General features: G+C 40.6%; 1 protein-coding gene across 1 annotated transcript in view; it reads left to right on the top strand.

Annotated features, from left to right (window-relative positions):
• Nucleotides 1-26,985, top strand: part of NAT9 (N-acetyltransferase 9) — a 48,275-nt gene extending 21,290 nt beyond the window's left edge. Inside the window, exons 2-7 of the mRNA XM_089654918.1 lie at nt 7,596-7,676; nt 16,816-16,925; nt 17,853-17,990; nt 22,894-22,953; nt 23,740-23,834; nt 25,904-26,985. Coding sequence (XP_089511044.1) covers nt 7,600-7,676; nt 16,816-16,925; nt 17,853-17,990; nt 22,894-22,953; nt 23,740-23,834; nt 25,904-26,056 — 633 coding nt within the window. The 5' untranslated portion in view covers nt 7,596-7,599 and the 3' untranslated portion in view covers nt 26,057-26,985. The remainder of the gene's footprint in view (nt 1-7,595; nt 7,677-16,815; nt 16,926-17,852; nt 17,991-22,893; nt 22,954-23,739; nt 23,835-25,903) is intronic.
• The last annotated feature ends 830 nt before the right edge of the window (nt 26,986-27,815 follow it).

The raw sequence follows: 27,815 nt of genomic DNA, 5'->3' as shown, positions 1-27,815 counted from the left end.
CCGAGCTGACAGGGAGGAGAACTGTCACTGGGTGCCGGCGAGCAATTTCTGGCTGGAACCCTGTGATTGACGTCCGCGAATGGCGGCGCAGGTAGGGCGCACGCACGGTTCGCTCGCGCCTCCTACCCAAAAATGCAAAATCACGTATATATACGTGATTGTGCGCACCCATGCCAACCTGTAGCAGTACTTCTGCATTAGGGCGGTTGGGAAGCAGTTAACACTTAAATGTTGCGTTATTTCTGGTGTTTTTTCACAATTTGTTTTTTTTTTTGCAGGATAACAATGCACACAGCAATACTGTGAAACTATGAAATCATTCTAGTGTGCTTCCATTCACAAAATGATCTCCCTCTGATGAAATGTTACAATTTATTTTAATACCTGAGCTCAGAGGAGAACATTTTCACATTGATACGTTGTATACTTTTCACTTTCTGGTCAGTGCAGAGTTCCTCTAATTGTTATTTTGTACATTTCTAAAATACTGCCAGCAAACACCTGGTGATAAAGAACGAATGTGTGTGTTTTTTAATTAATTGACTTTAATGATTTATCTCATGTTTGTTTGCGGTTTTTGTCTCACTATTTTAATAAATGTTCAATATTTACCTCACAGTCGATATTTTACTATGATGAATTGACTCTCATTATCTCATGCAATAATTTATGCAAATGAGTCACGTGACCATGTTATCGCATGCGGTAACCTTTAGTGAATTTACCCCCTTGCAACTTACCAATCACCACTTCTGGTGGCTGCATTAGTTTTCTTTTCTTTGGCTTTTCCCCCTCTTTTTTCACTTAGTGATCTGACCATTAACACACCTCCAGTATTAGTGAGACACAACATTGGATGAATGAGCACAGGAGGCAGCAGACAGCACCTTTGTCGGGGGGAGTGTTAAATGTAATAGCAAATTAAATGCACTAACAAATGAAAGCCAAACTACAGCTAACATTTTACAATCACTTACAGCAAGCAGTTTTTTCCTTTTGGGATAAAGGTTTTGCATGAATAAATAAAAGCTGATCATTTTAATCACCCTTGCTAGTGTTAAATGGTTTGTCTAATCCATGTAAACTTACATTCTGCTGGAAAGCTGGATAGCTTGTGCTTTTGAAAAACAACAAATTTGCTTGTTGGATTACCAGATGAAAATAGAAGTAAAAAAGCCTTAAAAAGAAAACGAATGCAGCCATGACATCTAAGAATTGCTAAGCTGCTATATAATAAATGTGTGCTTTTGGGTTTAATAATACTGCAAGTCTGGCCACTTTCTCCCCATTCCAGTCCAGGTCAATTTTCAGCTTTCACAACTGTTCCACTGTAAATATTGAAAAAAACACATTGTTCTTAGTTTTCATTCTAAGAGTTTGAGAATAAATACGTTTGAGAATAAATAACCTTTCTTCCTAAATTTAGGCCAGAATTCTGCTACTTTTTTAAAAAAAAATAACCCAAAACAGTGTATATTATCTAGTCTTTGTCAAAGTTATAGAGTCTGCAAACTATGGTGTATATATATATTTAAAAATTGATAAGGTTGTTTGTATGGAGTATGGCGTGATCAGGACGCTGCTATGGCATTGATCAGGTCGCTGGCATGGGGTATGGTAGTGATCAGGACGCTGGTATGGGGTATGGCAGTGATCAGGACGTTGTTATGGCTTAGGGCAGTGATCAGGGCACTGGTATGGTGTATGGCGGTGAGCAGGGTGCTGGTATGCTGTATGGCGGTGAGCAGGGCGCTGGTATGTATTTGTTAACCTAGCCTTGGTGACTTCAGTCAAGATATTTTTGCTACTCTGCTGGTGTTTTGTCATCTCTACATAGCAGCTATCCACATCAATAGTCCTGCAGCCTTAGTTTTAGAGGCTGTACCCAGACCCCGCAGGAAAAATATATTTTAAAGTTACCCGTGCAACAGTTAAAGTACAAATAAAACCAAATGTGTGCAAATATACTATAAATGAGGTAGCTGCTGCCAACATTTCCAAATCAGCCAATGTGATTGTCTGGATTTTTTTTCTCATTTTGTCTCTCATAGTTGAGGTCTACCTATGATGCCAATTACAGGCCTCTCTCATCTTTTTAAGTGGGAGAACTTGCACAATTGGTGGCTGACTAAATACTTTTTTGCCCCACTGTATATGCTCCCCATGTACCTTATACTGGATATTTATAAAATAAAAGGCTGCACTCACCCTATAGACCTGCCCAATAAATTATAGTGCAAGTCTCAATAATAATATATTCATCATTGTGCATACAATCAAAATTTAAATGCCTTTTAACCTTTTTCGCTGCCAGGCCCTGCACTCCACTTTTAAACTCAAGTGGCCAGGCCATTTTTGTAATTTTTCCATTGCTTTTTGATTTTTCCCTTTACAGCTTTCAGTTTGTAAAAGACCCACCAAACCTTATATTTTCTGACTACATGACCAGTAGAATAAAAACAAGTTGCTAGTAAATTTAAAGACCTCGTAATATTTGCACAAATGTTTATCAAAACAATATTTTCGCTAAAAATACACTAAAATCATTATTAATAGCAAATTAGTGCCTTTATCCTACAAAATATATAAGATGAACCAGTATTGAGGTAATAAATAAATATTTGTAAATTTTAAATTGCACCTTTTTGCAAAAAGGTGAAAATCGAGCGTACGCAAAAATGTAAATAACTACATTTGTCTAAAAATCTGGAGGTTTTCATTCTCATTTACAGCTTTCAGAGTTTGTAACCCCAAGCCATATATTTTCTGAAAACACATGACCAGTAGAGTAAAAAGAAGTTGCTACTAATTTTTAAGGCCCAGTGACACTTGCGCAAATGTTTATCAAAACAATATTATTGTAAATGGACTATTTATGCACTTCTGGCTGGATGCTAACTGCATTTCATTGGCTCTGTACATGTACTTCGCACAATGATAATAAAGTTGTATCTAATTTTTGCTAAAAATACACTAAAATCGTTGTTCGCAGATACAAACAGCAAATTTTACAAAATTCAGCTAAATTCCCACAAAATATAAAAGCTTAACCTGTATTAAGTTAATAAATAACAAATATTTGTACATTTTAAATTGCGCTTTTTTGGGAAATGGTGAAAATCAAACCAATTTCTTTAAAAAAACTGGAGATTAAAATTTTTCACTTACAGCTTTCAGAGTTTGTAAAAGACCCCCCAAACCATATATTTTCTGAAGGCACATGACCAGTAGAGTAAAAAGAAGTTGCTACTAATTTTTAAGGCCCAGTGACACTTGCGCAAATGTTTATCAAAACAATATTATTGTTATTGTAAATGGACTATTTATGCACTTCTGGCTGGATGCTAACTGCATTTCATTGGCTCTGTACATGTACTTTGCACAATGATAATAAAGTTGTATCTAATTTTTGCTAAAAATACACTAAAATCATTGTTCGCAGATACAAACACAGCAAATTTTACAAAATTCAGCTAAATTCCCACAAAATATAAAAGCTTAACCTGTATTAAGTTAATAAATAACAAATATTTGTACATTTTAAATTGCGCCTTTTTGGGAAATGGTGAAAATCAAACCAATTTCTTTAAAAAAACTGGAGATTAAAATTTTTCACTTACAGCTTTCAGAGTTTGTAAAAGACCCCCCCAAACCATATATTTTCTGAAGGCACATGACCAGTAGAATAAAAAGAAGGTGCTACTGATTTTTTTTAGGCCTCGTAATAGTTGCGCAAATGTTTATCAAATCGTTATTTAAAAAAAAAACACTAAAATCCTTATTAGCACACATAAACACAACATAAATTACAAAATTCCTGCTACATTCCTACTAAAGTTTCATTCAATGGGGTGTGCTCAAGCATACACCTATGGAGGGCCATGTTTACATGGGGATGTACAGGTGTTCTGTACATCCCTGTGCAGGCAGACCTATTTATGTCAGTTGGGAAGCAGCGGCTGTAAGGACAGATCTGACATTCGTGTGGGTATAGGCAGTGGTGTATTTAGGTTTTGTGCTGCCCTAGGCAACACAAAAATTGGTGCCTCCCGCAGAGAGAGCCTGATATTGACCAAGAGCACCCCTGTCCTACTCCTGAGGCTTCAACTACCACTACCCCCCATACACCAGCCACCATCCCCCGTAGCGAGAGAGAGAAAGACACTCACCTTCACAGCTCTGGACATTCCCTGGAATGAAAGTCGGCTGTGCATACACTGTCATGAAACCCACAGCATCTCTCGAAACCCACCAGGTCCCCATGCCGCGTGTGTCCCTTCTTCCATCCCTTCTTCCAAGGGCCAGTGCTGCCCCCCTGAAAAATACCACCCTAGGCAAATGCCTTGTGGTAAATACACCCCTGGGTATAGGTGCATGGCCCCAAATGCAGACAGTTTGAGTTCAGGGACCTGCTCCCACATGGATGTCAAGTTGGGAGTAGTGGCTGTGTCTATGCAGCCGCTGTGTCCCAGTTGATATGGGAGCAAATTGGATCATGCTTTATTGGGTTTTTTTTTTAGCCTTCCTCTGGATCAACTGAGGGTATAGGATCATGTATATGGAGGTTTTCTATTTGTGTGTGGTGTGGTTTTTTTTGTTTGTTTTTTTTTCAACCAGACTAACTATGTAACTATGTCTTCTGAAATATGAATTTCAATTAGTATAGAATAAAATAAAATAGAACAGAATAGAAAAGAATAGAGTAAAACAAAATAGAAGGAAAAATAATAGACTAGAAAATAAAGGAATAGAATAGAAAATAAAGGAGTAGAATAGAAAAAAGAATAGAATAGAAAAAAAAAGTATAGATTAGAATAGAAAAAAATAGAATATAGCCGTCTTTTGAATAGAAAAGAACCAGCTATTCTTCACAATGATTTTAGATCATTTCAGTATTTTCAATTCAAATTAAATTTGAGAAAATTTAAATCCGATCAAAAATGAATAAACAAAATGAAACCAATTTTGAATGCAACTAAATGGAAATAGTAATTTAACTAACGAATCCAAAACAAAACTAAATGATTTTTTTTGTTTTGCACATGTCTAATCTGAACCAAATTCAATCAGACAGTGCCACTGGGGTGCCGTACATCACTTGTCAAGGAACCAGAAGTGTTTCTGCAGCAAGAGAGGTAGAATAGAGCCTTTCATGGGCATAATTTCATGTCCCAGCCTTGTCAGCCATGTACATTCCAAGTGTAGACATTTGGCAAACAAATTGCCTTATTCAGCTACTTCTGGACCCGGGGGAATGCTCCCTTCTGCCAGAGATGTTCCCAGACCTCTGTTGCAGGTGGAGGATGCTGGATGTGGTCCAGGTTTAACAGTAAATTTGACTGTTTTGAACCCACGTACAAGTATCCTCTAGTTGAAGCAATGGATGCTGTGGTGCACCTGATTCATGCTTTGCCTTACATAAAGCATATTCTTTGCTTCAGAGGGTTGAGATGAAGGGCATTCCAGTGATCCATATTGCTCTGAGCTGCCCTGGTGTATGTCAGCACCTGGTTAAATGGATGCACTACCAGATCATCACAATCTTCTGTCCCAAGGACCAATTTGCCATCCTGTTTTACAGTCATTGGCTTTAACAGCATTGCTGTTGAGGCTCAGGTTCTGAAGGACAGGGGAATAAGTGATTCATACAGTGCTAAAAACTTGAAAATCCACTTTCCACAAAGACATGGAAGGTATACCTCACTTGGTGTGAGTCTCAAAGCTTCTACAACAGTTTCTGTATGGGACATATTTCTCTTTTTTGAGTCTGTATCAGTGTTTGGCTCTCAGCAGTGTCAGGGGTCTGGTTTCTGTCCTTTATATTCTGTTTTAGGGACAGCTGGTCTCTTACTCTTTAAAATAGAGCTCCACCCAAAAGGGGAAGTTCCGTTTAAAGGACTTGTCCCCTGCTCCCAGTTAAGGATTGGCACCTCTGGGGTGCGGGGGAGGATACCTGAATGTGACAGGTATCCGCTCCCACTTCCACTGCGATTACCTAGGCAATTGAAAGTGGAAGTTGTCCTCACACCCTCCCCGTAGTTTTCTGGGACACTTGACAGGTCCTAGAAAGCTACGAGACCATTCACAAAGCGCAGGGCTGCTTGCGCATGCAAAGTGGGCACCCGGCTGTGAAGCTGTGAAGATGCAGGCACCAGGGACACAGGGCAGCCGGTAACAGAGGCTGTGGTGAGGACCGAGCGACAGGGGAATGTCTGTTTGTTAAAAGTCAGCAGCTACAGTTTTTGTAGCTGCTGACTTTTATTTTTTTCAATTTTGAGTGGACCTCTGCTTTCAGTAAGACCTTCGAACAGGGAGCCTTCCATGTGACTCCCATATTCAGTGGCTTTGTGAGACTTGAATCTGGTTCTTTCTGTGCTTCAGAAACTGCCGTTTAAACCCACTGGAGACATTCATCTCTCTACTCTCAAATACAAGGTCATCCCCAAGGTGTTTTTTTTTTTTTTTGTAGCAATTACGTCTTTGAGGAGAGTGTCTGGTGACCTTATCATGCAGAAAACTTTCTGCATTGGGGCAATGTGGCATTGAGACCCAGGACTTCCTTCTTGCTTTAGCAGTTTCTTACTTTCATCTCAACCAGGTCATTGTTCTTTTGTCCATCTTTCTGGATGCAGTTCACCAAAAGGAAAATTTCCCTCTAATTTCTACATGTGTGCAAAATTTATCTTTTTGGCTACTGCTTCTTTCAGAAAGCCTGATTCCTTTTTTCATCCCAGATGGACCTCTTAAGGGTGCACTGGCTTCTTGTTCCACTATCTCTAGGTGGCTAAGACAGACCACCATCCAACCTTGTAGTCTCAAGGATCAGGTTCCATCATTTCCTGCCATAGTGCACTGTACTGGATCTGTGAGCACTTCTTGGGATTTTTTACATCAAGCATCTCTTTCCCAGATTTGGAAGGCTGCCATCTGGTTTTCTGTATTGCACCTTTGATTTGGGTCATAAAGATCTACCAAGTGGATGTTTCAGCCTCATCTGATGCCAGCTTCAAGCATAAGGTTCTTCATGTGGCATTTTGAGCTACAGAGTGACCCTAGTTATCTGCTGTTTTCATGATCCTGTTAGTGTTTGTTGTGTTGCCCAGTGTTAAGTTGGACTGGTTTTGGGAGTTCTGAAGGTTAACCACCCCTCTAGGATCATTCTCATGGTTGTGCTTTGCTACAAAATGAAGACATGATATAAGTGGCAGGGGTTTTCCTGGGTTGGCCTAAAGCTTTTTGTTTGCCAGTGTCCAATTCATCTATAGGTGGCAGTATAAACCGAAGGTTAATGTCCTCCTGTGCTCTTCAATTTTACATCTTGACATGTTTGGTATTAATTTACTCAATGCAGCATCATCTAAAGTTCAAGTGTACTTTTTCCTGAAAATTTGCATTTGATAAACAGCTGCACAAATATTGTGTGACAAAAAATTGCCACCATTTTATTTTCCACGGCCTCTGTTTTCAGAAAATTTATAATTTTTGAGGGTTCAAAGTAGTTTTCAAATGCTAATTTTAACATGCGTCACCAAATAAGTAAAAGCTTGTCATGCCTTATGTAACCACTGCTGATTTATTCTCTCTCCGATTTACAGGACCATGCGTGTAAATGAGGACACAGTGCTGAGAGGGCAGTGGGTGATATTAGTACCGTATGAGCCTCACCATGTTGTCAGGTACCAGTTTCATGAAACAAAAGCATTTGTAGTGTTAATGTCAAAACTGAACTCAGGCAAACAGCTGAACACACAGTTGAAATACATATACAGCATGGGAGCTGTTTAATTCTTTCGCCAAATGATTTGTAGTTCTGTCCATTCAGTTGTGAGAGTTACACACCCCTACTAAGTAACAGAGCAGGGTTGGTGGCATGACTAGTTGAACAACACAGCTACAGGTGAAACTCAAAAAATTTGAATATCGTGCAAAAGTTCATTTATTTCAGTAATGCAACTTAAAAGGTGAAACTAATATATGAGATAGACTCATTACATGCAAAGCAAGATAGTTCAATGTCATAATTGTGATGATTATGGCTTACAGCTCATGAAAACCCCAAATCCACAATCTCAGAAAATTAGAATATTATATGCAATCAATAAAACAAGGATTGTACATAGAACAATATCGGACCTCTGAAAAGTATAAGCATGCATATGTACTCAGTACTTGGTTTGGGCCCCTTTTGCAGCAATTACTGTCTCAATGTGCCGTGGCATGGAAGCTATTAGCCTGTGGCACTGCTGCGGTGTTATGGAAGACCAGGATGCTTCAATAGTGGCCTTCAGCTCTTCTGCATTGTTCGGTCTCATGTCTCTCATCTTTCTCTTGGCAATGCGTTCAAGTCAGGCGAGTTTGCTGGCCAATCAAGCACAGTAATCCAATGGTCATTGAACCAGGTTTTGGTGCTTTTGGCAGTGTGGGCAGGTGCCAAGTCCTGCTGGAAAATGAAGTCAGCATCCCCATAAAGCTCATCTGCGGAAGGAAGCATGAAGTGCTCCAAAATCTCCTGGTAGATGGCTGCGTTGACCCTGGACTTAATGAAGCACAGTGGACCAACACCAGTAGATGACATGGCTCCCCAAATCAACATAGACTGTGGAGACTTCAAGCATCTTACAGTGCGTGCCTCTCCATTCTTCCTCCATACTCTGGGTGCTTGGTTTCCAAATGAGATGCAAAAGTTGCTCTCATCAGAAAAGAGGACTTTAGACCACTGAACAGCAGACCAGGTCTGCTTTTCTTTAACCCAGGTAAGACGCTTCTGACTTTGTTTGTTGTTCAGGAGCGGCCTGACAAGAGGAATACGACATTTGAAGCCCATGTCCAGGATCCATCTGTGTGTGGGGGCTCTTGATGCACTGACTCCAGCCTCAGTCTACTCCTTGTGAAAGTCCCAAACACTTTTAAATGGCCTTTTCCTGACACAATTCTCTCCAGGCTGCGGTCATCCCTGTAACAGCGTATACCCAGAGACTGACGCAAACCTCCATTTTGTTAAGAATCTCCATGTTGTCCCTCATTTTTCCCCCTTTCCTCTCTGTTAATCCACAGGGACATATGTGTGTTGGAAGGGTCACAGGCAGGCTAGAGCACAGCAGGGAGCCTAGAGCTATAAAACACCTCTCTGAGCAAGGTGCCTAGCTGTCTGAGCAACTTGTGCCATTTAACACCTCGTAAAAAGATAACAGAGCCTTCCCAGGAGTTCAAGGCATTCCAAGGAAGCACGAATCAGATAAACACTTTTCAAAATCCATTTTTCCCCTATTTCTCATATCTTGGAATATGAGAGACTTACATAAAAACCAGACAAATCGCCACATTGGCTAAGAGAAGACGAACAATTTGATGGGTCACTCGCCTTGTCTCGAATACATAGGAAAGCCAAAAAATAGATCTCGTGAACCGTTCAGTGTATAATTTCATAATTCATATCTAATCAATCCTCAGACGTGTCTGCATAATAATCTACCCGCGGGTGGAATGTCACTTGTGCAGATGGAAAGTTATGGGCCAAAATATGAGGTACAAGAGATTTTGGCTCTAGTTGAGGTATCCGCCCAGATCTTCAGCCCTAAACGGGGTATTGGTCCTTGACTTCAGAGACACCCCCTGCTGGGGAACTACAAATTGGGCTGTCAGGCCTAAGAAAAAAAAAAGTTGAAGACGTCTCCCATTTTAACATCGGTACCACCTGGGGAGACCCGTGCCCTTTCGCTATGAAACTTGAATCTGCTAACCCAGGACCTTTTCACCTCTCTCTGATATCTCTTTGCTGTGCTGTTAGTCTCTGTATATTTATATATATATCTTAGTTACATCTTTTTCTGTAAATATTTTTACTGCACCCGTTTGACCTTTTAGTAATAAATCTTTCCTTCTGAAAGTGTTGAACTGTTTCTATAGCGCTCTATTGCAATTTACGAATTCCTGCCTCTAAAGAGAACGCTACTATGTTTGTTTAACCCTCTGCATAATCAGCCTGCGGTGACCATATTATGCAGACAATTATCTCAACCATTATAGTGTTTTAGCTGATATCGCCAAGTTTCTTCTTTCTCTGTACAAAAAGGAGGTGGTGGCAGTGTGAAGGGTTAATTGCGTAATTAACCTGACCCAGTAACAATCGCTCAGGCTGCCAGTACATCGATTGTGGTCCAATTAGCTGGAAAATCATTGTGCAGGGTGCAGCTGGGTGTGGCATTGTAACGCACGTGACAGCGCGGTTTTAGATTGGCTAGTCCTTCGGTCACGAGTTTGGTGAAAAGGGCTGGGGTCTGACGCCGCGTTCGTGACAATCCCTGCTACTTGTGCACCATTTTCTTCCACACTTTTTCCTTCCACATATCTTTATATTAATGTGCTTTGATACAGCACTTTGGGAACATCCAACTTCTTTTGCAATTACCTTTTGAGGCTTTCCCTCCTTATGGAGGGTGTCAATGATGGTTTTCTGCACAACTGTCAAGTCAGCAGTCTTTCCCATGATTGTGATTCCTACTGAACCAGACTGAGAGACCATTTAAAGGCTCAGGAACCCTTTGCAGGTGTTATGGCTTAATTAGCTGATTAGAGTGGGACACTTTGAGCCTAGAATATTGCACCTTTTCACAATATTCTAATTTTCTGAGATTGTGGATTTGGGGTTTTCATGAGCTGTAAGCCATAATCATCACAATTATGACAAAACACAGCTTGAACTATCTTGCTTTTGCACGATATTCTAATATTTTGAGTTTCACCTGTAGGTCCTCTTTCCCCCACCAGCCTGTGATTAATTGTTGAAGTAGAGGAAGCAGGCTGATGACACCTAATTAGCTTTCCTCTCCCTGGAAACATACTCCTTGTCATCCCATTGCATGTTGCCGATTGGCTCTAGTACTGTCCATTCCACTTCCGAGTGCTGCTGTACAGGAGGATTACAGGAGGCTAATGTCAACTCAAGTTCAGATACATACACTAATTGCATAGAATGACCTTATAACTGCATACATTAATGATTTTTAATGTGTGCCTGGAGTTCTAATTTAAATAACCTGGAAATTCTGGGTGTGGGATTTATTGGTATGAAACAGGTGCATGGTAACAAGAGATGGTGGTGAGTTACAGTCTTGATTCACCATGTTATAGCCTCTATGCTAGATTTGTCAGTATACTAGGTCTGCTAAATTATTTATAATTCATTAATACTCATGTTCAATTATAATTCGCTATAAAAGCCACATATAACAATAATTAGAGTAAATTAATGTAACATGCCTAAAATTAGTTATTTTTACTTCAATGTGGGCATTTGAGTGACAAATGTTTGGCAATGTTCACAGTTCATCTTAAGAACTGGCTTGTGCTGCTGTCTATACCCGCCTCTGCAGAATCAGCCTCCTGTTGTTCACCTGGGTTCCATGCTTGACTTGCAAAGTAATTTATGCTGTAACCATAGAGCTCGTACTGGAGGGAAAATGGTAGTGGTAGTGAATAATAGGTCCTTCAAAGTATGTTTCCACACGTGTCCTTTGTACCTGGATTCTACCTAAACTAAATAGCTTCTACAAATTTAGGCCAGTGTGTTCCAAGATTCCAGCACTGGCCTTTTCTGAGCTCATTGCAGCCCATAGACATTAGGGAACAAAAATGAGGTTGACAGCACAGAAGTGTACAAAAATGAGCAGTGGCCTCGCCCAAAAATCTTAAGAGAAATTCCTCATACCTCACCTATGCAAGGATGACATTATTCTGGTCTGCCTCTTCCATCCCCCCTTCCTCCCGCAGCCTACTGGAATAATGTTGAACATCCCAGGAGGCTATGGGACCAGTTTTACGACTGTCTGCTATTTCACGCATGTGCAGCAGGGGGCAGCTGTGAGTCCTCAGGAAATCACAGCTGGCCCCTAAAGCCAAGATGGCGGCACAGAAGATCCATAATCCTGAAAAGAACCAACTGTTTGGAAGACAGTGCTTGACTTCCTGGGCAAAGAAGTATGTGTTTCTTAAAAGTCAGCAGCTACAATATGTGTAGCTGATCACTTTTAATTATCACACGCCCGAGTGAATTGCTACTTAAATTCGCTGATGACACACAGTTGCAATATTTCCCGGTTTGACACTTGCAGTTTACTGTATACAAATGTACAAAAAATGTGTTACACCAGGGCTTACAATTTCGAGTCTAGACCTACCAGCCAGGCACAAACCTTACTCTACACCAATTGCCTCACCCAACCTTGCTCAGGTCCGCCTCCAACCCCGGCCCATCCCCCAACCCTGCCCCCAGCCCTTCCCCAACCACACCCCCTTAAAGCTTAAAAGTAGCTTTATGTTTTCTACTTTTACAGTTGCAAGAAAAAGTATGTGAACCCCTTGGGATTACGTGGAGTTTTGCATGAATTGGGCATAAAATGTGCTCTGAACGTCATCTAAGTCACAACAATAGAAGAACACAGTCTGCTGAACATAATACTACACAAACATTAGATGTTGCCATGGTTTAATTGCACATAACATGTAAACATTCACAGTGCAGGGAGGAAAAAGTATGTGAACCTTTAGACTTAATAACTGGTTGACCCTCCTTTGGCAGCAATAACCTCAACCAAACGTTTCCTGTAGTTGCAGATCAGACCTGCACAACGATCTGGAGTAATTTTGGACCACTCCTCTTCACAAAACTGTTTCAGTGTAGCAATATTCTTGGGATGTCTGGTGTGAATCGCTCTCTTAAGGTCATGCCACAGCATTTCAATCGGGTTGAGGTCAGGACTCTGACTGGGCCACTCCAGAAGGCGTATTCTATGCTGTTGCAGCTATTGTTTTGTTGAATTCCTTGTATGCTTTGGGCCATTGTCCTGTTGCATCACCCATCCTCTGCGGAGCTTCAGTTGGCGGACAGATGGTCGTACATTTTCCTGCAAAATGTCTTGATAAACTCTGGAATTCATTTTCCCATCAATGACAACAATCCGTCCAGGCCCTGAGGCAGCAAAGCAGCCCCAAACCATGATGCTCCCTCCGCCATGTTTTACAGTGGGGATGAGGTTTTGATGTTGGTGTGCTGTGCCTTTTTTTCTCCACACATAGTGTTGTGTGTTCTTCCCAAACAACTCAATCTTGGTTTCATCTGTCCACAGTATATTTTGCCAGTAGTGCTGTGGAACATCCAGGTGCTCTTTTGCAAACTTCAAACGTGCTGCAATATTCTTTTTGGACAGCAATGGCTTCCTCCGTGGTGTCCTCCCATGTACTCCATTCTTGTTTAATGTTTTCCTTATTGTAGATGTGTCAACAAAAATGTTAGCATGTGCCAGAGATTTCTGTAGGTCTTTAGCTGACACTCTGGGATTCTTCTTTACCTCATGCAGCATTCTGCGCTGTGCTCTTGCAGTCATTTTTACAGGACGACCACACCTAGGGAGAGCAGCAACAGTTCTAAACTCTCTCCATTTGTAGACAGTTTGTCTTACCGTGGACACATGAACATCAAGGCTTTTGGAGATACTTTTGTAACCCTTTCCAGCTTCATGCAAGTCAACAATTCTTGATCGTAGGTCTTCTAAGAGCTCTTTTCTGCGAGGCATGGTTCACATCAGACAGTGCTTCTTGAAACCAGTAAGCCCAAAACAGGTGTGTGTTTTTTAAGGGCAGGACAGCTGTCAGCAACACATCCAATATCATCACACTGATTGGAGTCAAGGTTGGCTCACTCCTGGCTCCAATTAGCTCTGGGAGAAGTCATTAAGCTAGGGCCTCACATACTTTTTCCTCCCTGCACTGTGAATGTTTACATGTTATGTGCAATTAAACCATGGCAACATCTAATGTTTTTGTAGTATTATGTTCAGCAGACTGTGTTCTTCTATTGTTGTGACTTAGATGACGTTCAGAGCACATTTTATGCCCAATTCATGCAAAACTCCACGTAATCCCAAGGGGTTCACATACTTTTTCTTGAAACTGTAAGTCATACATTGTTGTACTGCAGCTCAACCTCACTGAGTCTTTAAATTCTTTTTATCAAAAAATTATTTGTTGCAATAAACATTTATTGTTTTATACCTGTGTACACATGTTTTTTGCCTTTCAAAGTCCCAGGGGGATATTTCCATAGCTGTTGTATGTTTCAATATTTGGGATGTTGGCAAACACAGTGTAAATGGTGGGGCATTGTACCCAATTTTCTAGTCTTTGTAATCTCACCAGGCCAGACACAGACAACAGTAAAATACATAGGTTCTAGCCCTTTCTCTCTCTATACAAAACTTAAAACAATTGAGCGGCGCTCCACTCTCTGACAACCTGTAACCTGTAACGACCTGTAGTGTGCATGCAAGCAGCTCACCTTAAGCTGGCCATACACAAGTCATTTTCCCCAAGGCGGTGGAGAGCGGGCCTTGTGTCCCCCAAGGCATTGTAGAGCGGGCCTTGTGTTCCCCAAGGTGGGGTAGAGCGGGCCTCGTGTCTCATAAGGCAGTGGAGAGCAGGCCTCGTGTCCCCCAAGGCAGTGAAGAGTGTGCCTCTCCTCGTGTCCCCCAAGGTGGTGTAGAGCGGGCCTCTCCTTGTGTCCCCCGCGGCGGCGAAGAAGAAACCGGAAGTCGAAAACCGGAAGTCGACTTCACAGCAAAGCTTGGAGCGCAAGTGGAATTCAAATTGATCCACGGGGCCTGGGGATTCTATAGCAAGCCACCTGCTCCATTGCAAGCCACCCGCTCCATCTGTGCTCGCCACAAAGGGATTTCCCCTTTTCATTTGGCAAGCAGGCGAGCGGACATTTCAAGCCCTGTGTTACACTATATCCCAAAATTGTTCTGCAAATATACTTATGAATCAGTCCTCATATATAACAAAATATTAGAATTGATATAATACAGTTTATAATTATTAAAAATAAATATTTATTATAAAGAGTTTATAAGTTCAGCCGTGTATTGAAAAAGTGAATGAGAGTCCCGAAAATTCGCAAATAAAAATCAATTTTTCTTCCTCAAGTGTCCCTATGCCCCTTGAAGGAGAAACACGTAGGACAGAGCTTCACACCCACTGGCTTTTCAGAGCGATGTGGCCATCTCATGCTTTTCTCTTTTGCACACTTAAATCACATCAATGAAAGCAGGAGGAAAACAAAGGAGAAATCCATATGCAGTATCCTCAAGAACTATTTATTAATAAAAAGAAAGGGTACTCACAAGTGTGGAAAAGAGACTATCATGAAATCACCACACTCCTCTGAAAAGCCAGTGGGTGTGATGATGTCACAACCAAAGCTCCTCCCTACGCATTTGTCTACCCAGATGTTCTTTAGGAGCACAGGATGAAGTTGTCTGTGTGGATGAAACATGTAGGGTGGAGCTTTGGAGCTGAAGTCATCATGCCTGCCAGCATGTCTCTTTTGCTTACTTGTGAGTACCCTTTCTTTACCTTCTATACTATATTTTCTCCTTTGTTTTCCTCCTGATTGCATTGATGTGGTTTATGTAATCAGAGTACGTGCATAGAAAAGGCTAATTATAACTACCAGTGTGATGAATTGGGGAGATAAAACGCTAGCTATCCTCCATTACCTTGAGGTCTAGTTTTCTGGTATGAGGTTTATTCAAATAAGGTGGTGAAGCACTGAACACTTGAGGAATATTTTTATGGACTCTCAATCACTTATCTAAGACTCGGCTGAACTTATAAATTCTTCTGTATTCTCTCAATTCTATTATTTTGTGCATGCATCAGTCTATTTATGAGGACTGATTCATATGTACTGTATATTTGCAGAACAAGTTTGGAATATAGTGTAAGACTAGGTTCGCACCTATGCGGTTTGCTTTTGATGGTGCATTTTGCGATTTTCACATGCATTTTCACACTTTTTTGATGCATTTTGCTTTTTTTTAATGCTTTTTTGGCCAATATGTTGTTGAGCAGATTAAAAAAAGGCAAAATACATCAAAAATGCTCTACGTGCTTTTCTGCAGCATCTCAGTTGAAGTCTATTAAGCCAAAAACACATCGTTTTGCCTTTATAAAAGTCCCTGTCCCTTTTCAAAAATGCAGCGGCAGAAAAAAGCATAGATGTGATCATGTCCAATAGGAAACCATATTAAATGAACTGTTGTACGTTTCTGCAAAAAGCAGCACAAAATGTATAGGTGTAAACCACATTTTTTATGTTAGTATGTATACACTATTTGTCTAAGGGTCCATGCACACTGGGCGTTTTAATAACGCTGGTAACGTTCGCTGTGTAAAGTCAGGTTATCTTTTTTGCATTAGCATTTAGCGGCGTTATGCCGTGTTTTTTCGCGTTTACGTTTTTTAGCATTTTTTTGAGAAGTCATGGGGTTTTTTTCCAGCCAAAAAACGCCCCTACCAAAAAACGTTGATTACACTGTGTGCATGAACCAAAAAACGTTGAAAACGTGGTGTGCATGAACACATAGGATAACATGCTGGGGGGTTTACTGGCTGTAGAAAAAAACGTCAAAAGCCAAAAACAGCCGCTGTAAAAACGTCCAGTGTGCATGAGGACTTAAAGAGAAAGCACAACACACTTTTTTTGGTTACATGTTTTAGCTACTATTATATTTGGATATCAGTGAGTGATGCTGTTATTATTATGTACAAATTTTTTTACAAATCACATGGTCTTTGGCACTAAGCACAGGTTGCTTTTACTATTATACTTACATTTTACCTTTTCACTCCCTAAAAATTGCATCATTTTTGGAATGTCATTCAGTAAATGAATGTCTTGGTTTCCTCCTACCAAATTGGCATCTGTGTCATCATACTATTCTATATACTAACTATTGCATTTAAAATGTTTCCCGTCAGGTACCATGAGTGGATGAAGTCAGAGGAACTACAGAAACTTACAGCCTCTGAGCCCCTGACCCTGGAGCAGGAATATGATATGCAGTGCAGATGGAGAGAGGATAACGATAGTAGGTTGCACACATTAGCTTGACATTAAGAAATAATAATATATAAACAATTTGAATGGAAAAACATTTCAGTAAAAGCTATCTGAAATTCACAAAAAAGAATAGTAAAAGTCTTTTCACTGAAGTCCAAAGTAAACTTCAGAAATAGATCATAGAAAAACTTTTAGAAGAAAGTTGTGTTCCATTTATTTTCCCTACTGTAGTGTAGACACTGAAATGTTAGTTGCCAAAGGGCAACATTTTATGTCCAGTTTTATAAAGTACACTTATCATTTTCATGATTCCATTTCCTATAGCACTGTTATCTACAATCCATTCGTCTCAGAGTCGCCTCCTCTTCTCTCAGTTCACCTTTTCTTTTGTTGTCTTAGGGGCATACCTGTTATATGGTGAATGATCACCACTTGTGCCCGAAGACTTTCTGTGACTGGTTTACAGATCATTCATTTATTTGAGGTACTTGTATAGTAACGACAATTTATGCAGCACTTGAACTCCAGACAGATAGCATATAAGGCACAAAATAATGCAGTTCTGTATTCATTAATACATCAGGTAGGTTAACTACTTAAATCTAATTTAATATCCGCCTCTTAAAGTCACTGTACAGCAGAGCACAGACTGAGAGTGAAGCAAAACAATGAGCCAGTCTGCTGTTGCTACAGTGCTCATTTTCCAGCAAGAAGCATAGTGATAGGGAGAGAGAACAGAAAGATGAGCTCTTCAGTCTGCTGTTTTTTTTCTGTCCAGTCACAGTTTACTGTAGGTGAGGGACATGACCTGTAAGCGATACTAAACTACAGCAGAGAAAGTACAGGTCTTCTGACAGACAGTGGCAGAGCTGTCACATGTCCCATCCTGATAAACTGAATTCATCTCATTAAATGGTCCCATGAAAAGGAAAAATATTTGTACTCTACATTTCAGAGTGTACCTTCATCATACTGGATGCTGCAAGATGGGATCAGGGATGCCCAGAAGAGCAGTGCATGGTGGGAGATGTTAATTTGTTTATCACTGATCCTGAAAACCCAGCATTAGCAGAGATTGAAATTATGATTGCAGGTGAGTCTCAACATATTCCCATACCAAGTCTTTAGTTGTAAACCTTTTCAAACATTTACAAGTTTATGTGTTTTAAGAGGAAAACTTTTTAAAAAAAGTTTTTTTTTTCAGAAGAAATTATTACAAAGGGCTCATTTACACTTGAGGTTGAGGGAGGTCAAAACAGATGGCTGAGTTGCATTTGTAACGACCCTCCGACTTCCCCATTTAAAGGCAGATCACACGACCATTGTGGTGTGAATAGGGCACATGGAAATCAATTGTGTCCTCTAGTGCGGAAAAATGCCAGTCATAGCACATAGAGTAAGCAAGCCCTAATGGTTATCATTAATCAGCATATTCCGGGCTGAAGTTACAGATAACCAAGTTACAGACATCTAATCAAACTCAAATCTAGTGCTCTTCCTTCTGTCTGGGAATGGTGGATGCTGGCAAACTGGAACTTCAACAGGTATGGGGGCGAGCAATGTGTATCAGCACCCTGTAATGTGTCATATACTATAGTAAACTTAAATATGCACTTGGTTGCTGCTACAGATTTGGGATTTATGCAAGGTACGAATGTTAAAAGAACTTCACCAATGACTTTATATGTATACTATTCTGTATGTTGGAGAGTCAACATGTCACTCAAGAACCTTGGTAGATGCATTTTAATATTTTTGTCTAGTTCAGGGGTCTCCCAACATTTTAGTACAAGGGCCCCATTGTGTATTTTACAAATATTCACAGGCTGAGAAAAATCCCCATAAGAATCCTCCCTTACATTAGGGTCCCATAAGAATTCTCATTTACATTAGGGTCCCCATCAGAGTCTCCCTTACATCAGGGTCCCGATCAAAGTTCCCCCTTACACCAGGGTCCCCCCTTACATCATGGTCCTCTGTTATATCAGGGTTCCCACCTTACATCAAAGTCAGGGGCAAAGTTCTCCCCTTTACATCAGGGTCCCTGTCAGAGACCCCCCCCCTTACATCAGGGTCCCCTTCCCCTTATATCAGGATTCCCCTTAGTCAGATTCCCCCCTTACATCATAGTTCCTATCAGAGCCCCCCTTATATCAGAGTCCCCGTCCCCCCCCAACATCAAGGTCCTGGTCAGAGTCCTCGCTTACACCAAGGTTGCCATCAGAGTCTCCACTTTACATCAAGGTCCTAGTCAGAGTCTCTGCCTTACATCAGGGTCCCCGTCAGAGTCATATGCTAAAGATAATTATTGAGAGGTTATAAAATAAATTAAATTATCGTATCACCCAATATTTGGTCTCCATTCAGTAGCCAAAAAGGCATGCAAAAAGGAGGATTTGTGAAAAGAAATTCACAGAAAAGCGGCTACATTATGAACAGAATGTGACACTCAGAAAAATTTCCAAAAATTATGCTTTATTACACTTATAAATATGACATATGGGCAGTCGCCCTGGTTTACCATCACCTCAGTATGAGACAATACACACAGACCTAAAACCATTAAAATAACACCAAGACCGGTCTAAATGCATGTGCAACAGAGAAAATGACTACAAGAGTCTAATGTCCCTGAGACACAGACACATAGGTGAACACTTCCCAAAGGAGGTGTATCCAAAAATTATACCATAGGTATACCATAATATATGTTATAATATTAGAATTCGGCAATTGCCATAATGGTAATATCCCAAATAGGGAATCCAAAAATTATACTATGGATATGGATATCACATGTATGCAATTCAGCAAGCACAATATGCGTCAAGAGGAGAACAATATGCCACAGGCCTGTATGAAAAAAGACAAAAATGTCATATGTATAATGCAATACATTCCTGTGCCGGCACAAGTGGTTGGGGCCCATTCATCTGTATGGACAGCTGTTTCCTAGAGCTCTTAAATGAGAATATGCCCCATTTATTCCCAGGATGGAAGAAAGGATGCAAAAAGCAGCACTTTGCTTGAAATGGTTTCTTCACCACTACATGTGGACTACACACCACTTTCTGTAAGAAAAACAAGACACATCCCAAAAGATCTTCTGCCTGTTGAAATGCATGTGGTATGTCTTGTTTCCCATAAAAAGCACCATGATGTCCCCATCCTGTAGTAAAACAAACAATATGTGGAAGAGTCACTGACAGAGCTTACACTCTATGTAGGATATATAGGTCATATAATGACAGAGGACCATATATCTAATGTCCTGTAACAGTCCACTCACCACCTGTGCACTGGATAATAGGAACGGAAAGGATGTCCTTCATAGGTATTGCCATACAAGGCCAAAGAGGCCAAGGAACCACCGCTGACATCCGCCGATATACCGCGGGTTCCAGCCCCTTCTTGGCGCCTGTGCTGCTTAGGCTTGCCTCATGGCATGTGAAGATGGCTTCCTCCTAATGGGTCAGCGTGCGTTCCACCTAGTGCGCATGACCGGAAGTGACGTATCTGACGTATGACGACAACGCGTTTCGCCGATGGGCGTATCTCACTCAGCTTCGTCAGGACCAATGAAACAACCACATCTCAATTTCCTATTTATAGTGGGTTAAACCCCACCCATTTATGCAAAAAACCAACCCCGTCAGAGTCACCCCTTACATCAGGGTCTCTGTCAGAGTCCCTACCTTATATCATGGCCCCTGTCAGAGACCCCCCCTACATCAGGGTCTCCATCTTACATCAGAGTTATCTTCAAAGTCCCTCCTTACACCAGGGTGCCTGTCAGAGTCCCCCTTTTCATAAGACTCTCCTCTTACATCAGGGTCCCCATCAGAACACCCCCTTACATCAGAAGCAAAGACCATAGGCAGTTTGTTGACCTTAATCCTTCAAGTGCTCAGTGCTCATTGAGGATACACCACTGACCTTAGCTGGGGGTCAGACAACATTTTGTAATGGGCTGGATTTGGTCCACGGGCCGCAGTTTGGAGATGCCTGATTTAGTTTATAAAGTGGTCATATATTTTAAAATACATTAATCTTTTAGTATGCTATGATGCAGAAGAAGACATGCAATAAAAAAAAGACATATTCCTTGAAACTGACACACTGGCTTTTGAGAGTGTGTAATGAGAAAGTCCATCTCCATCACTCATTGTGTGTAGTCTCTGAAACACCCTTGTCATCAGTTGTAGAAATGTCCTGAATCTTCCTGTTCATCACACAGAACACACACAACACATCAATTCATGCTCTCATAATGTCTCTTCACATCCTCGATGTCTCCTAGCTAATTAGCTTTCACTTCACACAACCGTACTCTGAGCAGCACTTAATAAATGTCACTGCCATATTTCCCTAATTCATTCATCAATCTTTTAAGAATTCTGCATCTTGCTAATATATATCAATCTGAATTGTTTTTTTTTTTGTTTACAAACTTTTATTAGGTATAAATTGGTTTTACAAAGAAAACACAGTTGTACAGATATACAAAATAGGGTATTCCAATAAAAAAGAAAAAAACAGACGATAGTTACATATGAATGCATATAACCAGGGTAAACAAGACAATACCAGTATATAAACAGAGAAGGCCGATATATATTATAGATACGTGATCCGTATAATAAAGGGTAACGATGGAGCAGTTAACATTCAGTATTTCGAAAAAGAGATTTGAGTGTTCAAACCAAAGATCCCATTTGTTGTTATAAAAACTCATAGAATTATATTATGTGTGAAATATTTTTTCCATACAGCAAATCGAGTCTACTTTCATTTTTAATTGTGGAATGGGAGCTGAGGGGGACTTCCAGTGTCTAGCTGTAAGCCAGTGCATGGAAACACAAATGGTATGGAAAAGTCTCATCTGAGGGATAGAAAGTCCTGGGATATTAGTGAAAAGTAAACAATTGGCTAGGGTAATGTGAATAGACAAGTACCAGATATACAGTAGCTGTAGAGAAAGCTTCAAGTTTACGCCAAATAGGAGCAATTTTCTCACACTCCCAAAAAATATGGGAAAATGAACCTGGGGACTGACATCCTCTAAAACACTCTGAGGACACTAATAGAAAGATAGAATGCAATTTACAGGTGTAAAATACCATCTAGTAAAACGTTTAACATCAGTTTAACGAATTGTGAGTGATCTTGTGCATTTACGAAGGTTCACGATGCATTCTTGCCAATCATCTATAGAGAGAGTTAGGTTACAGTCTAATTCCCATTTTTGCATATATAAAAGTTTAACTTGAGGGTCCATATTCACCAATCTGTTATAAATCTCAGAGATAAGACCTCTTCCCCTTAAGTTTTTTTTGACCCATGTGTTCATAAAATGGTGGGGGTATCAATCCGAATTCTATTGTAAATCTAGATATAAGACAGGTCGCCATTGAGGACTGCGCAATGAGCCCAGCAAGTTGTTTTAATGTAATATTATTTATTATTACAGGTACTCACAGTATATAGCATTGTCAGTTTATACAGCGCTTTATATATTGTACATTCATATCAGTCCCTAAACCTCAAGGAGCATACAATCTAAGGTCCCTAACTCACATTCATACATACAAATACTAGGGCCAATTTAGACAGGAGCCAATTAACCTACCAGCATGTCTTTGAAGTGTGGAAGGAAACCAGAGTACCCAGAGGAAAAACACACAGGCACAGGGAGAACATGCAAACTCCAGGCAGGTGATGCCATGGTTGGGATTCGAACCAACAACCCTAGTGCTGCCAGGCAGAAGTGCTGATCACTTAGTCACTGTGCTGCCCATAATATGAATTGAGTTGCATACTCTGTCTAAGGTAATATATGAATTTAAGGATGTGATGCATAATTGAGATGTCCCTGATTTCTATGTACATACTGTCTTCCATTATTGAATTATCTCACAAGAATTTTAATCATAATTTCCCTTCCACCAAGCTATATGTCAATTGTGTGTTACTAAAGATCTGTTGTGTCTTTCCAGAGCCCACATGTCGTGGCAAGGGGTTTGGTGAAGAGTCGACGAGACTCATGTTATTCTATGGTAAGATATATAATTGGTTTACTTCTTGGAACTAGAAACCTTTTAACCCCATTTGTGAAGGCTGCTAGGGGCCAGTTAAAGCGGTAGTAAACCGCATCAAAAAAAAGAAAAAGACACCTCCTGCAAGGTAAAGGCATAATGTGCTAGTATGCATTGCACGCTAGCACATTATGAAGGACTTACCTTGAAATAAAGCCCTCCAGTGGAGCACCGTCACAGCTCTCCGGGGCTTCCATCTTCACCCGGTCTTCCTTCCAGGTTCGCGAGCTCTGGCTGGCTGACTGGCCGAGCCATGATAACGTCACTCCCGCGTATGCAAGCAGGAGTCACGGGCCATGGCACAGTGCTTTGAAAGAATGGCATGGGTTTGCCATTCCTTAAGAGTGCATGCGCTGGCTATCAGATGGGGGTAATATCTTTTAAACAGTTCACATTTAAGAGATATAATTTTACTTTCAAGCTTTATTATGAGCTTACCTGTAGGTAAAATTATTAAGAAGAGTTTAATACCACTTTAAGTGAGCTTCTGTGCTGGGAGACTGCATTTGGCTTTCACAGTGGTCACATGATTGGAAGCCTGTCCCCACAGACTTCCAGTCGGAAGCTATATCAGAGGACTGTCGGAGCATGCAATATTTTTAGCACACAACCTGAGACCGCAGTGGACGTATACATGCAGCATCTGGGTGCTGAAGCCCACTTTTTTTGCTGATGAATATATGCATTATTCAGTAAGGAGTATGTTAGCCTGCAATATGTTGATTTCTATTGTTACCTCTTTTACAGGTATTTCTTCTTTGGGAATCTCTACATTTCAAGCCAAAATAGGTCAGGAGAACATGAAGAGTGTTCAGCTCTTCCAGAAACTGCATTTTGAGGAGGTAAGGTCTTCTTCATACATAGCTCAAATAATAGGCACATGTGTTCGATAGTCATAATAAATAAAGCAACACCTGTATACTTAGGATTATTATTTCCAAAATGCTGTATGTTCATTATACAGGGTAGTTATATAAAGCGAGCCTTGCTTGAGCTTGTACCCTAAGTTGCATTTAATGTGGTTTATTGGACAGACTTTCAGACAAAGTGCACTTCTTTTTTGTCCCTGTGTCCTCACCTAAACCATCCCCCTCCACAGATCTGTAATGAGATCTGTTGGCAGCAGCCTTCGGGGATTGATTATATCCAATGTCACAAGACTTCCTCTGCTAGCTGCACCCATGCATGACCCTCACATAGACTTCTATGGAACTACCAATGCGACCAAGAGAAGGACTTAGATGGGCACAATCAGGAGAGGGAGACTTATAGAACAGGATGTAAACAATCCTGGAAGGCCAAGAACATCAGGTATCGGTAAGTATAGATCTTTACAGGGTGAAGGTGGAACAGTTTAGGTCAGATAACAAGTGTAAAAAGACTAAGTACAGTTTGTCTGAAATTGTTCTGGAGTAAAAGCTGCATAAGGATTGAGAGAGGGTAGATGAAGTCCTTCTAAACAACAGTTCATCCTACCCTTCTCTGCCTACATAAAGAATTCCCTCCTAACATGAGGTCACTCCCTTCTTAAAGGATGACTAAACCCAAGAATTTAAATTTAATATATTACAGCTCACTAGTCCTTAGAACCTAAGAACATTTTCAGCAAGTGCTGAAAAGATACCTGTTGACTTGGCCAGAAATGCCTTGTTCTTCCTATGAGTTAAAATGGAACATTTAAACAATGTTATCTTTTCATCTGTACACTGCTAATCCGACTACCTCCCAGTAAGGGAGATGAACAAAGGCAAACATGGTTGTAGTCCAGCCTGGGTGACTACAACGGCTCCCTCGATGGATACATTAAAGAATGGAGCATAGCCACCTAGGGATAGGAAGTCATAAGATTACCAAGTGAAAACAAATTCGAACAGCCTGAAAAAAACATTAATGCAACCACCTTATATGAAGACTGCAGTATGTTATATTTTTGTTTACAAACGGTTTTATTTTGCAAAAGTAGAATGTAAAACAACAGTACATTGTCAAGTGATATTTACATCAAAAACAAGGCACTTTTGAAAAGTACAATACAGAAAAGTGTATTAATGTATGTTATATTTTTGTTTTTGGGTTTAGATAAACTTTCAATCCTGGAGAAAGTTTGGGCCTGACAAGACATTGTAACCAAGGCATGCGAAAAGCCCTGTCAGTTGCCTTTAATGCTCGGGGGGAAGGGTGTGTGTGTGAGGAGTGGGTGGGGTGCTAAAAATACAGAGAAATACAAAGCAGCATGTCCTTGCTGGCAGGAGAGAGACCTGTGTTGTTTACAACACAGTCAGCTTTCCCCGACAATTGCCGGGTGCCGGTGGGGAATCACCGGCCGGGACCCGATAATTGACATCTGTAGCCGCCAATGGCAGCATGGGTAGGGCGGCATGCGCATGCCCCCTACCCGGAAATTCAAGTCACAAATATATACGTGATTTTACATATCCCTGCCGCCCTGTAGCAGTACTTCTACTATAGGGCAACGGGCAAGAGGTTAAACTAGCAATGTCCTATCAACAAGGCAGGACAGGATGATGTCATGTCTGGGAGTCCAGGCTTTTGGGGGGTATGTACAGTAAATAGCCTACACCTATACCAAGTCAAAGCTGCACAGTTTGTTTTTATCTACAGGCACCCCTTATCTGCATAGGCAGTTTTTTTAAAGGTGAGCTAACCCTTTAAAAGCTAATTGCAATTATTGTTGATAAACTATGGCCATTGGAGGGGTTATATGCATCAGTATGGGATCAGCTACATCTGTCAGTAAAACTCCAACTTCTAAGTTAAGATAGTCATACAACCGGAATCAAATATTAAAAGACGACATTAAAACAATTTAGCCCAATTTTGTAAAATAATAATAACTGAGCCCTGATCATAACATGGTGTATTTGACTTTATCATGTGTCTTTTATATCAGGTTTCTTTTAGCTCAGTATTCCAGGAGCTCACTCTGCAGTGGAAAGTGACAGATGAAGAGAGGCAGCAGCTTCTGGATACAGCCCATTTTACAGTGACATCATACAGAAATCTGAAAGTGCCAGAAAATCAGGAAATAAATAGCATACAATAGGTATGATCAGTAGAGATGTCAGAGAGTACACATTTAATTTAGAAAATATACTGATTTATCACTTGGTTCTAACCATGATGAGATCTTCGTGTTCACCATATAATTAATTATTTCGCTGCCAGAGCCCTTTTTGTAGATGGTTAAAAAATCATTTTAGGCCTGAAGATTAATTAAAACCCCCAAACACTATACTGTATACTTTCTGAAAGCAGAAACCCTGGAGATAAGAAATACTGGTATTTCCAATTTTTTAAAACAATAGTTTATCTAGCACACATTTTCAGCAAAAAAACAAACTTAAATTAATTTTAGTGCACACAAATGCAATATATTACCCAAATTTCTGGTACAATATAAAAGATGAAGTTGTGCTTTAAATTTGCACATGCCTGAAAAAAAAAAGACAACAAACTTCAGTACCCTATATTTTCCATAGATGGAAAAGCCGCTACAGGTCATCATTTCAGAGTTAAAGCAGAAGAAAATTCAGTCATTTCAGCAGTGACCAACCAATTTTTAATCCATCTATGGCTGTTCCCACCCATCAGAAGTCAATGTAACAATCAACTTTTGTTGTACAGGATGCTGGAAAAATTTCATTCAATCAGCAGGCTGCAGGCCATCAGATGCAACATAGATCAACTTCAATGCAACCAGCTTGCCCAGAGAAGGATTAAAATTTGGCCAATTCCTGCTAAACCAGCCGAATTTCGATCCCCCTATGGCCAGCTTAACTGACAGGCGAAGCTGTTCTATCTCTGCTTAGGGAGTGAGAGCGGTTGTGTCTGCTCTGAATCATTTAGGTTTAAATTGAACACATTTGTACAGGGTTGCATCTGCAAGACTTACACCAGCATTCCTGGTTTATGTTCACTTTAAATAGTTTGTATGGGTCAACTTAGGTCAAATAAATTCTTACCATTGCAGAACAGATGGGCTGCTGGGAATGCTGTAATACACTTTAGTAGCCTGTGCTATATACAGGTGAAACTCAAAAAATTAGAATATCGTGCAAAAGTTCATTTATTTCAGTAATGCAGCTTAAAAGGTGAAACCAATATATGAGATAGACTCATTACATGCAAAGCAAGATAGTTCGAGCCGTGATTTGTCATAATTGTGATGATTATGGCTTACAGCTCATGAAAACCCCAAATCCACAATCTCAGAAAATTAGAATATTACATGCAATCAATAAAACAAGGATTGTACATAGAATAATATCGGACCTCTGAAAAGTATAAGCATGCATATGTACTCAGTACTTGGTTTGGGCTCCTTTTGCAGCAATTACTGCCTCAATGCGGCGTGGCATGGAAGCTATCAGCCTGTGGCACTGCTGAGGTGTTATGGAAGACCAGGATGCTTCAGTAGCGACCTTCGGCTTTTCTGCATTGTTCGGTCTCATGTCTCTCATCTTTCTCATGGCAATACCCCATAGATTCCCTATGGGGTTCAGGTCAGGCGAGTTTGCTGGCCAATCAAGCACAGTAATCCCACAGTCATTGAACTTGGTTTTGGTGCTTTTGGCAGTGTGGGCAGGTGGCAAGTCCTGCTGGAAAATGAAGTCAGCATCCCCATAAAGCTTGTCTGTGGAAGGAAGCATGAAGTGCTCCATAATCTCCTGGCAGACGGCTGCGTTGACCCTGGACTTAATGAAGCACAGTGGACCAACACCAGCAGATGACATGGCTCCCCAAATCAACACAGACTGTGGAAACTTCCAACTGGACTTCAAGCATCTTGCAGTGTGTGCCTC

The sequence above is a fragment of the Staurois parvus genome, unplaced genomic scaffold, assembly GCF_062004578.1.
Source record: "Staurois parvus isolate SC_StPar_1 unplaced genomic scaffold, SC_StPar_1.0 ptg000813l, whole genome shotgun sequence".
NCBI lineage: Eukaryota > Metazoa > Chordata > Amphibia > Anura > Ranidae > Staurois > Staurois parvus.
The sequence above is the reverse complement of the archived record's forward strand: the minus strand, read 5'-3'. Positions and strand labels throughout refer to the sequence as shown.